The sequence below is a fragment of the Thamnophis elegans genome, chromosome 6 (genome assembly GCF_009769535.1).
Source record: "Thamnophis elegans isolate rThaEle1 chromosome 6, rThaEle1.pri, whole genome shotgun sequence".
Taxonomy (NCBI): Eukaryota; Metazoa; Chordata; class Lepidosauria; order Squamata; family Colubridae; genus Thamnophis; species Thamnophis elegans.
Window position 1 is genome coordinate 24307662 of NC_045546.1, and position 15520 is coordinate 24323181.

At 38.9% G+C, this 15520-nt stretch overlaps 1 protein-coding gene across 1 annotated transcript; it reads left to right on the forward strand.

Annotated features, from left to right (window-relative positions):
- Window positions 1–262: 262 nt before the first annotated feature.
- On the forward strand, window positions 263–11181 carry MEDAG (mesenteric estrogen dependent adipogenesis). Its single transcript, XM_032219135.1, has 5 exons — window positions 263–747; window positions 6521–6630; window positions 8504–8616; window positions 9820–10105; window positions 10444–11181. The coding sequence occupies exons 1-5, from the start codon at window positions 455–457 to the stop codon at window positions 10566–10568; spliced, it is 927 nt and encodes a 308-aa protein (XP_032075026.1). The 5' UTR covers window positions 263–454; the 3' UTR covers window positions 10569–11181.
- Window positions 11182–15520: the final 4339 nt, after the last annotated feature.

The following is a 15520-nucleotide window of genomic DNA, read 5'->3' on the forward strand; positions in this document are numbered from 1 at the left end:
GCACGTGTGAACGAGCCACTCTCCTTCGCGAATGCGCGTAGTAAGGTTACGAAGCCGCCCCCGCCAAGGGTAAGAGAGGCAGGGGCAAGTCTTGAAGTGTGGGGAGAAGAAGCCGGTCTTTTGAAAACTACGCCGCCATCCGCCCTCGCCAGTGCGGCAGACTTTCCTGCCCCACAGCTGCGTTTTTCCGCGAGGCTGCGCAGGGTGACAAATTGAGGGCGAGCAGTCAAAGCGGTTTGCTCCTCCGCCCTTACTCCCCGGCGGTTCAGAGGCGGAGCTATCATAGTGTGTGTGTGTGGTTTTGTGTGGTTTTTTTTTTATTTCTTCCCCGACAACCGGCAGCCAATTTCTTAGCAGCGCTTTCGATCTTGGCGCGCAAGCTGTTGGTTCTCCCTCAGCCTTCCCGCATCTTTTTCTCTCTCTCTCTCTCCGCTGCTCCCTGCGCGGAATTGCCATGGCTGTCTGGAGCGGGTCTGGTTCCGTCCCGGCAACCTTGGTCAGGCCCAGCTTGACCTCCGTCTCTTCGGGAGAGGTGCAGAGCCTTCGGACGTGCAACTGCGAGATGGCGGTGTTACCGCTGCGGCAGCTGCTCTCCCTACAGCCAGACTCCTTTCTACTGCAAGGGGACACACTGGCGGTGCTGAGTCCGCTCCACCTCCGGCCCGGAGGCGGCTTCACGGTGATAAGCGACGGGTTTTTCCAGCTGGATGGCCGGCAGCAGTGCAGGCTCACTGGCTACTTCAAGAGGTAAGCAGATGCTTTCTTAATTTTCCTTCCCCGCGCCTCGTCTTGATGCCGGGGTTGGCTTCTTTAAAACACCTCTAGTGCGGGGACAGGAATCTCATCCTACAGGTGGCGGGAAAAGTGGGCCTGCCACTTAACATTTATTTATTTATTTTGGAAACAAAATCTACCTGCTGCATGGCTACCTGCAAATGGTATTGTAACTAAAAGGTAATCCCATAAAACGGCTCCTTATTGGAGGGCCGATACCACAACGACTTAATCGCGATCTATAAACTGAAATGGCATTCTGGTATCTCTCATTTGCAGGCTATGAAACGCTAGGGCGGGTGAGTAGGTTACTGCTGCTTCACTTGGGAAAATGGAGAGGGATTTTATTAGGGAAAGTAGGCTTGGAGGAGAGAAGCTGGTGTAGCCTTTTCCTTCTCAAAAATAACTGCCCTGCGTTAAATTTAATGGCAGAAGAACACCTCCTAACCATAGTCGTAAACTAGGTGCCAGATTGAATAGACAACAGGATCTAGTATGAGATCAGACGAACAGTATTGCAAAAAGCAATAGCCATTTCCTGGTTAATAAACATAGTGCATAGGGTTGGGTAAGCTTGCCAGTGGATGCTCATTAAATGTAGGACACCTCACATTCTGCAGTTTATTTTAAAACCTGTAGTAAGTTGGAGCATTCTGAGGGACCCCGAGGCAGCCTTCTCTGACAGAGTACTTATTTACCATGGCTTGTATCAGGTTTGCAATTCACCATGTGGTTGCTGTTAGCAAGACCTGATAGCAAAAGAACAAGGATCCAATAGATCAGCTGTTCCCAACCTAAGGGGCACACCCCACAGGGGGGCAATTTGATTTTTAATGGGGGAAATTTGAACTTTGTCTAAACCAAGCCAATGGCCTTTTAGGCTTCCTCCGGGTGAGTAGAGTTCCCTTTTTGAGTAAAGTAAGAATTATATGGGGGGGGGGCATCAGGATTCTAGAGATTCTTAGGTGGGGCGTGGCCAAAAAAAGGTTGGGAACTACTGCAGTAGATAGAGAAAATATCAGCTGTGAATATAGTACTAATCTGCTCTTACAATACAGTAATTCTCCACCCTTTGTGTGTCCGTTTTGTGTCTGTCAATCAAGACTGCCACTGAAATAAAAATGGATTTATTTTCCAAAGAAGGACATTTGTGAGTGTGCTTAAAGACTACTAGTCCCACCTGAACTAGTTCTTAAGTCTTATCTGTGTTATGCATACCACCCATTCACATCTTAGTAGAACGATTGCTCCAGGGCCTGCTTTGAAGGGAGCAATCAAAGAGTAGACCTGATCAGGAGGAGGCCTTGATAAAAAGGTCTTGTCTCATCTACATAGTGTAGCCTAGAGACATGGCTACCAACAGAAGACACAAAGTGTGGTGGGTTGAATGGGACAGACTGGATGAGTGAATAGATGGGAATTCCAGTTGCTGAGAGAAAAAAATGCAATACAAGAGTCCCCTTGGGGGGGGGGGGAAGGGCGGCATATAAATGTAATAAATTGTTACCAGAGATGTTAATTGCTCAATGTGGTTCTTCCAAGGTTGGTTAGATTTTAATGGAATGTTGTGGATTCTATTTGTTAGTATGAAATGAATTGTACTAATTAAACTCTGCTTTTATTAATAATTTTAACTCCCCTCCCACCAGTAACAAGTGTGTAGTCACCAAAGCAATTAGGCTTTATTATTATTGTATAACTTCCTCTAGAACATTCTAAAAATTTCTGCTTAGGGGGTTTGTCCGTAAAACAAGTAGTCTATGCTTCTTTGTTAATTAATCCTGAATTGACAGAATTGTGTAACAGGTTATTCTTGGGTACTTTTTTCTTTGCTGTCTGGTAAGACTCATAAAACTTGGACTTTCAAAGGTAAGTAAACAGATGTGGCTTTTCCTCTGCTTTGTGAAGGTATCTCTGTAAAATACATTATTATAGCACGTATCTTAAGCGGAACTTGCTGTAGTACAGGAAAGGTACCTTTTTATTAAAGCAAATGAGTCATTGGTCCTCGTCCAACAGTACCAAGTGGTGACACCTTTCAGCTTATTCTTGGCATAATACCTACCAGTTAGCTGGAAAAATTCTTTTTTCACAAGGCAATGTAATTTAATACTGTTATTAACAATCCAAAACCAACAGACATTAAATATAATGTTTAAAATTTAAAATGCATTTAAAAATTATGTGAAAACCAAACAATCAAAATTGTGAAGGAGGCACTTATTTTCTATAAATTAAATCAGAAACTTCACTACTGAAGTGAAGTGTCATGGCATATAAGTAAACACTTGTATAGGACATGAGATAGGAATTCAACCTCTATCGGAACAAAATCCTAGAAATGTAATTTTCTAACAGGAAGTTGAATAAGATAGTTTGGCTCTATAGGGAAGAAAAAGCACTGGATGTGTCTGAAATGTTTTGCCTAAAGAGAGTTTGTATTGCAAAATAGTTGAAGGGTTTCATCTTTTTGAAGTGAGAAAGACAGACAAGCTATAGCATAAGTCCTAAAGTTAATTTGGTAGTTGTTGTTGTTTGGCTGAAGAAAACTTACTTTTTGGTTATCTTATGCAAAAACACTACGTAAATTGGAATCTTGTGTGATATCACACACATGTTGTCATTTGCTTCCATGCAGAAACCTATGAGATGAAGTCATTATGAACAAGGGCCTGTTATGGGAGCATTTTGTTGGACTCTTAACATTGTAGGCTGTTATACAGGCTTAGGTATTCCAGAAGTTTAAAAGGTACAATAAGTGTTTTTGGCTTGTTGACCTGATCATAATAATAAACCAAATAGAGATGCAGTTTATGTAGGAGAAGTAAACTAGGTAACAGGCTATAAGCATATGCTTTTATAAAGGCAAACAGGGAAAGAAGGACAGTCGTAAACATAAAACAACGATTAAAAACATTTTTCAGCTTTTGTCACTAATGGCTTTTCTTATTTTTGAGAAATTGGAGCTTGCAAATGATGATCTCAGTTTTCCATTACTTTTTCCTTTTAGAAAGCTGCACCATCTTAACTTTTTCCTCACATTTTATGCACTGCAAATGAATCATTTTCAATGGATAACCACCACCATGTCTGGATTAGCTGACTCATGGATGCCTGTTATTGCTTCTAGCTCCTTTTCAACTTTTCTTAGATCTAGCTGGCAGTATATTATTCCATCAAAGTTCCCATTAGCCCTGGTAGGAAAATGAAACATTCAGTTTTGCTGCCATATGCTTATAAAAGAACTATGGTAGTTTTATTTCTAAACAATAAAATTTTCCCTAACTAAACTGTTTCTGGAGAGGAAAAAAAACATACTGTACTCTTGTCAGCCATTATTACACGGACAATGTCAGTCAATCTGGGTGAACACATACTGTAGTATGCAATTTATAAATAACAGTACATTTGGTTCCTTTAGCAAACAAAACTACTTGGCTAGTCCACAGAACTATCCACAATTGCTGCCTAAATAAGATCAGGATCTCTTGGTTAAAATATACCTAGTTAATTAAGAAGTTTTTGCAGTTATGTATTGAGAGCTGTTCACATTTAATTTTTCTGCTTTTTTGGCCTAGACGTGGCATGTTATCCTGTTATTTGAATCTGCTGAAAACTAAGCAGAGTTAAGGAATGCTGATTTTTCTGCATTATCTTGACTATAAATTTTAAGAGTATCCATGGATCTGAGCCATAGTTTATATAAAAAGGAATTGCATCAGTTTATTAAAGTTGAACCAGAGGTTTTTAATTTTACACTAACCTGGATGTCTTACACAAGAGTGTAGTTTTTTCTTTTAAGATGAAGTATTTTTATTTCATTCAGGTACTTCTATCCAGTTCACAAATAAATATTATTCAAGTGCTTAATTATGTAAAATGTTAAGCAGATGCAGGGGCCATTAATTGAACAGAGCAAAACAGCTGCCTGCCAAAAGGAGGTCAGACAGCTACACTATGCTGGAGAAATGAACCTCAGATCTTCAGGCTGCAAGCTTCATTTCTCCAGCCCAGTGCAGGAATTATTGTTCCCTCTGTGCGTGGAAGGGAACTCCTATGATGGGCTGCAGGCATTCAGCTTGGATTCTAAAGATAAGAGCTTGATTTCTATTCCACCCCCCCTCCAAACCCCGGGGAGGGGAAATCATTCATCAGGTGGTAGCAGCTGTTTGCAACCTGCCCTGCCGCCTTCCCCATTGACTTTCTGAGGAAGCCAGCAGAGAAGATTGCAAATGGGAATCATATGAGCCAAACACCCAGCTCATAATCAGGTGACTGCAGGGGATGGGCGCGAATGACATTTTACGAGAGCCAGAAGTGTACAACGGGCCACAAAGCATCCTTTTTAAGTTATTGTAACTTCAAACAGTCATTAAACAAGCATTTCAGTGGTGGGTTGCAGGCGGTACACCCCGGTACAGGTGTACCGGAGCCTGCCCGGAGCACTGGATACCGTTCTGGTACGGTGCTCCAGAGGGCCTGCCCGAGCTCCTTACCTGTGCTTTAAACCTTTGGTGCTTCTGTGCATGGCTCGTACGGTGCCTGCACGATGCTCCGCCAAGCAGCTGGAGCGTTGCGGAGGCTTGCGGAAGCATCACAGGCAAGTACGAATAAGTCAAGGACTACCTTTATACAGAATTAGGCCAACAGCTCTGCTGTTTTTCTGCTAACATGCCCTCATCTCTGCCTCTCAATTGGAGAAGCTTGGAAATAGTTGTTGCTAATAAGTTTAGTATAAGGATGGAAAACCTATGTCTCTTCAGATATTGTTGAACTTCAGCTTCCAGCACCCTTGAACATTAGGCAATCCAGGACTGATAAAGCTGTAAGTTAACAGTATTCCCTCCTTTGTTTTGAGGCTGGTGTCATCTGAACCTGAGGTGCATGCATCCTGTCTTTGACTAATCAAGTGATAAATGATCTTCAGCTGTTAAACTTTTATGCCTTCATTCTCAAGATAGGTGCGAACAGAATCCGTGTACATTCTGTTTTGCTATATTAAGGTATAAATTATCCAAATTGGCACTTCCAAGCCACCCCGATTGGAGTGCAGGAGGGACTGTGATCTTCTATGGTCATATTTCACATTAAATCATTAGTTTGATTTACTATATTCACTAGAACTATTCAATGTTTAAGAGTTTTATTCCAAAAGGCTTCGGAGCAGATCAAAGTACAGACAAGTTCTTAAAGCTGCTCTTTTTCTGGGATCATGCAGTTGTCATTACAATCCTAGGAAAATGGTAGTTGCTTTAAGTAATTGCATGTAGGTGCTAAATTTGCATCCCAATGTGTTTCACAGCATTTCTTGGAGTGAATTTGAAGCTTTGCATAGATCATCTGTTTGTATAACAGTGAGTCTGCATTACTACCATTTCCTCTTTTTCCGGTTATTTTTTGAGAGAAAGAGGAAGACTTGTGGTCAGGACTAATGTCATCTCAGTTGTGATCAAAATGCTGCTTTTCTTAGTTGTCCTGCCACCCTCCAAAAATTATCTTTTCCCTTTTTTTTTTGCTCCTCCTGTAATTTTTAACAAATTTATTAACTCCTTTTTCTACATAGGATGGGCCATACAGTCTATATGATGGAACAGACTGTGAGATTTGAAAGAAACTAAATGAATGCTGTAATGGCTTTTAGAGTTCCTTCAAGAAGTTATCTTGAGTTCACACAACATTGCATTCTTTAATTCTACATTTCACCAATGGCTGAAATTGAATATTTGCACTTTATTTTCTTGAACAGGCACATAGAGTTGAATAGCCATCATGATTACAAAAACTACAGAGAGACTATATTGGGTCGATCATTGGTGTTTATCATTAACGTCAGAACAAAATATAATTCTTCAAAAGGTACGTACCATAAGGCTATTGAAAAATGTAGACGGACCGCCTTGCTTATAAAAAGATAATTGGATCCTTTAAAATAACATGATTGAGTTTGGATAAAAGAGCAAGTTGTGATGTCTCTGTGAAACTGGTAAGATTAGATTGCAATGGTATGAAATATTTAATTTTATAACAACATGACTCTTGCTGTAATAGAATTACGTTTTAAAATGCTAACTTCCCAAGGAGCGTGTTGCTTATGAAAGTCCTTTAACATACCTTGCGTTCTTACATATGGTTAAATAGGTTGTTTTTCTGTAAGATTCTAAGTAGAACAATAGCACTTTCAACTGAATCCAAGCCTTTCCCCAGCCAGCTGCAAGAAAATGGAGTAGTCTGTATAACTTTCAGTGACTGAGCTTGTTACATCAACAAAGGTGCCATTCATAAGATTTATAAAGAGAAACAGGATGATAGTCATTGCATCTTAGAAAGTCAGAGGACAATTCTGTTCAGTATTTAACTCTAGATCTGACAATATGTAGCCTAGAAGCAATAAAGTATAAAATAGACTTTAAGAATTCTCTGATATGGCTTATTTGTTTCGAAATTTTATTATTTCGGCTCTCCTAAGATTAAAACCATTTATAGTAGAAGGCAATAAAACAATTTAGCTGACCAAGAATTGTGAAACATTACCAACCTGTTAATAATTAAAACAGAAAAAAACCCCTAGAGGATTTATTTCTACTTATATTCCACATTCTTGTTTTAATAACAATACTAATATTTATTGTAAAGATATTTACAATTAATAACCCTTTAGAATAATTAAACAGTAATTGTAGTGCTATAGAAAGCTTTAATGTGTTTCCAATGCAACAAACCTGATTTCATCAGGATGCACCCCAAACAACAGGCAGATTGATTAAACCTAAACAGTCCAGATACAATATCATGATGTGATTTGCCTCATTTACCTTATGGCATTATTATACAAATCACAATGACTTTCATATGTATTATGTAGTTAAGAATAATGGACCTCCCCTCCCCCTAGGAATCTGTTAAAAATGGTTTCACTGTAATAAAACCACACATTTCTTGAAAAGTTGTACAACAAAGACTATCTTGCTCAAATGCACAGTTGTCCAATTAAAAGCTTTGGAGAACTGAAGTGTTCTTGGGGCCAGCATAATTGTATAGGAGGGAGTTCCAACATCATACCGTATTTTTCAGAATATAAGACGCAACAAGATTTTGAAGAAGCAATTTTTTTAAAAAAGTGCACTCTGCAGACCTCCCAAAAATGGGCAGTTTTTCACAAAAACGAGCCTGTTTTTTTTTAAAGGGCATGGATAGCCTTTAGGAGACTTATAGAGAGCTCCTGGGGACTGGGGGGGGGGGGGAATTGAACAAAAAACAGCCCATTTTCACTTATTTCTGCCCTCCCCAGCCCCCAGGAGCACTCTGGAAGCCTCCTAAAGGCTCTGCACGGCCATTTTGGTGAAGGGGGAGGGGTTTCGGGAGGCCAAAAATGCTATATTCACTGTATAAGACGCACCTAGATTTTCAGCCTCTTTTTTGAGGGAAAAGGGTGTGTGTCATATTCTGAAAAATATGGTACTTCCCTGTACTGTATGAAATTGTTTCTAAACAACACCAAGATAAGAACATATTTTAGAAAGCGATAAGGAAGTCTGCAGAAGACTGAGTTCTCCATAAGAATGCCTTCTTAGGAATGTACTGGTTCAGAAAAGATATAAAACAAAATGCTTGTTTTGTAATGAATAGAAGCACCTAGGGGCAAAATTGTATGATGTATAAGTAAGAAAATATCTGAGATCTGCAAATGATTATTATTATTGTTTACATTACCAATGTCTAATCCCATTAGAAAAAACGTACGCTTTGCTTGTGAATACTCGACACCCAAAGATGAGAAAGCAAATCGAGAACAGCATGAATAATGTAATATCATCCGTGTTTGGGGAAAGCTATAAGCTTCAGGTAAGTTGAGCAGATTTTTTTTGTTTAGCATAAGCTTGCTATCTTCAAGTTGGCATTTTGGATGAGTTTTAAGAACATTGCTCTTGAATAAAGTAGAAAGGCAAAGCCTTTCTCCTGGAGGAACAACCATAAATCCACCCAAAGACAGTGAAAAGTGAATGTGAGTTCAAGTTTTTTAATGTTTTGCTATGGGGCAGCTCAGGCCTAGTATTCAACAGTTACTAAAACCATCTTGTTCTTGGAGCTGGGGCTCAAACTTGCTCCAAAACCAGCTTTTAATTAAGCTGTAGGATTCTTTGGGATAGAACATATCCACATGTATGTTGCTATATGCATAAAATTCAGTGGATGGATGATCTGTGTAGGAATAGCGTGCTTTATTTCCCTTCCCCATTTTTTAAAATACAGTATACCCAAACAGGTGTTATTGTATGGTACTTTCTCGTGACCATTTTAAATAATGATAACAGACAAATTGCATGTCTACAATGTTTCCAGCAACTGGGGGTTGCCTTTAATTCTACTGTCACCTCTATACTGCTAAGCCCTCCCAAACTTCTGAAAGAATATATAATATTTAACAATACCATGTATAGAGAAGGGGAAGAAGCAAAACAGTCCAAGAATGAGTTCAAGCTTTATAATAACCATAAGGCCTGTTATTTAAAATCAGATTTCAAGCTGAAAAATGCTGACAAATTGCATTAATCACCTGTTAATATTACTGGTATCAGATTTTATCTACCATTCTGGAACAAAAATGTAAAAGCCAATTTTCAGTTCTAAAGATGGAAATGCTGGTTGAATCTCAAATGTTTAAGGTACTGGGATTTAATACTACTATAGTCATCCATACTAAATATCTGTTTGTTTGTTTATAAACCTGAACAATTATGTGTGTGTGGGGGGGGGGGTGTCATTTAAGTTTTTGGAGAATGAGTGGTACTATGTCATGGATAGGTATGGCTGGAATTTTGCAAGCTCTTAGAAGTTTCAGAAGCATAGTTATTTTTTAGAAGTTATGTTAAATGTAGAGTGCAAGTTTAATGCATTTCCTATTTCAAAATGGGAGGAAACCATGAAGTTGGTTTTCAGAAATTGTAGCTGTAAGGGGCTCCAACAGGAAGGGAAGGAACAGGCTTTAAGACTGCATCCATTCATGGAATCAACTGATCAATAATAATTTTTCTTTTCTCTGTACAGTTTAACTTCCAAGATGTTGTAAAGAAGTTTTTTCCTTCAAACACCTATCTGGTTCATGAAGAAAGTTTAAGTTTCTCCTATGAGTTCAAAACTGATGCCTTATTCGATTTCTTTTATTGGTTTGGGATCAGCAAGAGAACTGTTTCAATGAATGGGAAAGTACTTAATTTATCAAGCACCAATCCAGAGAAGAAAGAAATTATAACTAAGTTTCTGGATAAAATGAGTGAACCAAATTTGCGTTTAAACAGCTTTTCAGACAGGAAGTTCAGCATTATCTCTAGAGGTGAGTTGGTAGTATATTATGACATTTTAAATATTACATTCTTCATAAGTAGAACAGCTTTATTCTGTGATTAAGTTCAGTACACATTGCTATAAGGCGTTGTTTGTTGACACAATGGACTGTGTTTCTGCAATATGGTAAGACATAAGCTGGAGTTTACAAACCACTAGGTTTACACACTTTTTTCCAGTTTTTAAAAATTAAATGTGTTCAGTTCAGCCAGCAAACTGGAATGTCTGGAAATTATGAGTGTTTTGGATCAATTATGAGAGTTTTTGTCGGGATAAGGAAGTTTATATTTCTTTAGACATTTCATATGTATTTATATTATCTTTCAGTTTCAATAGATGATGTGTTTAATGGCAACTTGACATCACAATCAACTTGGATGGATTCTCCTTTAGCTCTCTGGACAGTTTCAGGGTCTCAGAAGTCTGGAGACAGGTCAAGTATCGAAGTCTGATTTTCTTAACATCGAGAAAGATATATTGAAAAAAGAAGGAAGATAACCACACTGGGATTATCTTATTGCAGAATGCAAGGAATTTCTGCCTTCTGTGGCAAATAATAGGATGTATCTGCATTCTATGTTGCTTTCGTTGATTTCAGGGCAAGACTCCTGATTACTAAAGGGTTATTTACAGACCTGGTTCTACATTTAACATTAAAGGCTGTTGAAGCCTAGAATTATTGGTATTGCAGTTATCCGTATAGGTAGAATGATTTTAAATCCTGGATTATTTCATCAGTTTCTAAATAACTGTCAGGTTTTCAGAATCATGGAAAAATACATTATTTTTGTGATTGCTCCAACATTTATCATACCCTGGCAAGTTGTTAATTCCAAACAGCTTTGAATTGTAAGTAGCTATGACAGATAGTACTATGAATTGTACTTGGGTTTGGGTTTTTTTGGTAAAATGGATGGTATAGAACTGGCAAGAGGAATACTCAAATCCATGTCCTTTGATCCAGAAGTCAACTGCTATCAGAGTTTGGTTGTATTCTGGCTTGGAAAACATTGCTGCATGGCTTTTCACTTATTGGGCATTATTTTCACCAGGGTTGTAGTGTGCTTCAGATTTAATCCAAAAGGAAAATTTAGGATACTCAACAGAACATCTGTCCAATTCTTTAAATCTTTTCCAGGATTATGTGGCTGCAAGTTGTTGTGCTCCTAGGAAAAGACAGACTGCTTTAAATAATAGCAGACAGATGCTACATTATGCACTCCATATTTCGTTGTAATTGAATCCAAAGAGGTGTGCATGCATTCATTTGTACATCTCAGAATAAACAGTCTTTACAGATTTTACAGATTTTACTTGAATATGTAAACATAACACATAGAGGTGCTTTGAATCAGAGCTGATTATGTTGGAAGGTTATAGAAAATGTTAGTGTTATGTACTCCATAGTAAATGGGAGGTGCAAGAGCTGAATGGTGGTGATTTAAGGAGTCACCTTGGGGCTACCTGATGAATATTTTTCTTTTTCTTTATGACATAGCATTAAAACACTTGTTTTGATAGATGAAGCATAATTTTTCTATCATGAAAAACTGACGTTAAATTTGAATTGCATGGTATATTTTGGGCTTATAGCAGCCTTCCTCACTGATGTCTTTTAGAGCTTCAGCTTCTAAACTTCCCACTGAATGGCCACCTGGCTGTAGGCCCACCCAATGTGGAGAGTGCCAGCAGGTTTAAAGAATGACTGAAATGAATATGCCATAAAAAGTATCTTCTTTTTTTCTTAGTATGCTTTTTTATTATCAATTTAAATGTCTACATCTTAAGGAATGCAATATTCAGTCTCTTTATATTGAAGAGACCTCATGTATAAACAATTGCCTAATCAGTGCCTTCTGTATATCATTGTTTTACAATAAACAGAGATTATATGGATCTTTTTTCTTTTTCAAGTTAGCTTTCCATGTTGCACAATGTCAAAAGTTCATCTATAAACATTAAGCCAGATTACACAGCAGGAATTTGAATAAAGGTTGGAAGTAAGTAGGGAGAAAACTGCAACATTAAAAAGCACTGAATATGTAAAATCCTGAGATATAAAATAGCTGAAATTTGCCCTAAAACTAAAGGAAGCACAACTAAAAAATGCTAAGAGCTATCTAATTTGAAAATGAAGAATAATATTGAGAGATTTAAAAATTAGAATTAAAAGGTTGAAGGAGAGGAAGGTTTATAAACATGGTTGGAATTGCAATCCTCTATTTATTTATGTGAAACCCAGGGAAACAATGGCTATTTAGGCATTGAATCTAACTGTAGGAAAGGCCACTAAGTTGAGAGCTCCTGTAATTTATAAATACAGGTAGTCCTCATTTAAAGACTGGTCACTTAGCAACTATTCAACTATTTTTTTCAACCAAACCCCCCCCCCCCTCATATAGGTGATTGCAGGATTCTGTGGTCACACGGCTCTGATTTATGTTTTTTGCCTGTTTCCAATCTTTCCAGGCCATGGGTGGCTGCTTAGCAAACATTGGCTTAGCAGCCATCGCAACAGTGGTGGGTTATGATCGGTACGCCACAGTACGGGCGTACCAGTGCCTGCCGGGAGCACCAGGTACCAGTATGGTGCTCCGGAGGGCCTGCCTGCGCTCCTTACCGGTATTTGAAGTTTTCGAGGCTTGAGCATATGGCACATACGGCACCTGCGCGATGCTCTGCTGAGCAGCTGGAGCATCACGGAAGCATCGCAGAGTGTTGTTTGCAGTAAGTACGCCATGTGGTGGGCGCCCAACTCCGTTGCAGTGTACCAGTTGCAACGGGATCCGGAACCCACCACTGCACCACAAGCAAAATAGTTAAATTGGGTCTGATAGTATGGGTTGAGCTCCATTATGGTCCTAAGTCAAGAATTACATGTATTACAATACATTTATTTAAAAGGAAATTAATAGCTGTAAACTACCATTGTTACAGGGCTGTGCAAAATTCACTTGATTGGGCATGCAGTGTTCCATACACCTTTGGAACTTCCCACTCTTCCAACAGGTAACATCAAACCGCTCTCCAGTCACACAGTTCTGGAGGCAGGTTTGGGAGTTCCCAGGAGTAAATCCTGCAATCTGGAAGCAGTTCAATGACATGTAATTCTGGACAAAACAAATGCTGTATCTGAGATACTTCAAACTGATTCCAGCTCGGAGGGTTTATTTTTGAAAATGATACACCACCCCAGAAGAGCATGATCTGGTGAGGGAATGGAATCTTCCAGATTCTCCAGAATGTTCTCATCCTAGATTGGGGCATTTTAGATAAGCCTACTTGATTGTTTTTACAAACAAAAGTGGGGAAAATCCAGTAATATATTTTTAAAAAGCAAATTTAAGAGAAACCCTCTAGAAATGGAAATAATAAGGAATTATAAACACACAAATTTTGTGCAATGCATTTTCTTTAACCATAGTGAAAACCAATCCTGGATATTTCTCTCCCATAATACACTTGTTGACAGAGGAGAGACTGATAGATGTCAGATTAGAAAAGAGTAGGGCCAGAACCACAGTAATGACAGCAATAGTACTAATAAGGCCAGTAATAATGTTGTCTACGTAAGGTATTCGGTTTAGAAGCTGTTTCGCCTCATATGCAAATACCAACTACTCAGAAACCACCCCCACACCCTACATACCCATCCTTCCAGAAGAAACAACAAAAAGAAAAATCAGGATGAAGATAAGAGCAAAGACTAACTGTGCTGGAAAGCAAAGAAAATAGAAAACTGGACAGAGATGAGAAGACCTGAAAAGGAAAGGCGAGGAAAGGAAATTAAATGATGCTTTCAAAGGGACAAAATTCACCAAACGCAAAAGTTCCTCACAAGAACAGTTAATATCCAGACCAACCTTCAAAATTCAAGCTTTGTAGCATTAGTCTATCACCGCTTACACCTCAGTTCTTCCTTGGCTTTGACCATCTACTGTCCCCAACAATTTGCCAAATTCACAGGAGGAATTAACATTCCTATTGGCAAAGCTAGCAATGGAATCCCTTGATATTTTTAACAAATGCATTATAAAATGCAAGGGTGCCATGCAGATAGTTGTGCCATAGGCCTGTTCACTGTTTCAGCCCAGTGACATTGTTTCAATGGTACTCCATTCCATGTTGGTGTGCTGTGTTTTTTTCTTCTAAACACAAGCAGGTTCTGGCTATTAAGTATGCTGTCTTTCTTTGGTTTTTCTGTGCATTTTTTTTTTAATTTCCGTTAGTTTCGAGGTTTCTTTAAGCATACAGTTAACCCTTTATTTCTCAGTGCCCTTATTGGGGCTAATAAAAAAGTTCTTTTCTAAATTTATTATTAGGAAGAGTTCCCCCATCTTTCCCCCACGCCACATTATATCAATTTTCCATTGTGGACTCTTCTATTTAAAAGTGCCCTGACTAAGAAAAATCTAAGACTGGGCAACCAGCCAACATCTGGTAATTCCCACAAGTGAAATCTTGAAAGAGTGAACTCGTATAGTAAATCTGAAAACAATTTGGCAGGATAAAAAGTTTGTATAAATGTTAATAGTTTTGAATTCAACAGATCTTGCAACTAGACAGTTATGCTGCATGAGCTTCCTAGCATATGAATAACTGAGAAAAGATTTTAATTATAACTTCATTTTCTAATGGAGCTTGTGTTCTTAGATTTTTTTTAAATCAATTTTTAGTTAAAACCTAACTACAGCATAGACTATTTTAAGGGTTCCAAACAGAGATGGACACAAAGGACCTCCACTTAAAAGGCCTTGAAATAAAACAACAAATTGTGACTTGATGGTTACTCTTGGTACAAATTTGGGTTTTATCATCACACTAGAGATAATTTTCAGCAGAGAATTTCTATGTGCTTCTTAGTATCTGCCACCTCTGTCAAAGTAGGCTGGGTGCGTATCAGTGGTCAGATAAGACCGATACGCCCTGGTACGGGCGTACTGGTGCCTTCTGGGAGCACCAGGTACCGTTCTGTTCCGGTGCTCCGGAGGGCCTCCTTGCCCGCTCTCCTTACCACTATTTGAGCTGATTGGGGCATTTGCACACATGCACGGAGCGTACAGCGCCTGCGCAATACTCCACCGAGCAGCTGAACCATCACGGGAAGTGGGTATGCATGTGCGCACTGCATGCATGCTGCGTGTGTGCACATGGTGGGCGCCAGGCCCCGTTGCACCGGGATCCAGAACCCACCATTGGTGCGTATACATCCTCACATAGCACTATCCTTAAAAAAATAACTCAAAGCAATTTACAAATAAGCTGGACAATAAAATCATAACTTAAAAAAAATCAACCTGTCCATGTAAAATAAAAGAGATGGGGGATACAAAAATATCATCCAACACATAGGAGGCTTGAATGTAGGTTAATGTGGGTATCTTTTTTTCTGCTGAAAAAGATT

Excerpts from the sequence above, each read along its gene's own strand:
- MEDAG (XM_032219135.1), top strand. The coding sequence starts at position 455 with ATGGCTGTCTGGAGCGGGTCTGGTTCCGTCCCGGCAACCTTGGTCAGG. Across the intron at positions 8,617-9,819 it reads GGGAAAGCTATAAGCTTCAG|TTTAACTTCCAAGATGTTGT; the intron begins GTAAGTTGAGCA and ends TTCTCTGTACAG. Across the intron at positions 10,106-10,443 it reads GTTCAGCATTATCTCTAGAG|TTTCAATAGATGATGTGTTT; the intron begins GTGAGTTGGTAG and ends ATTATCTTTCAG.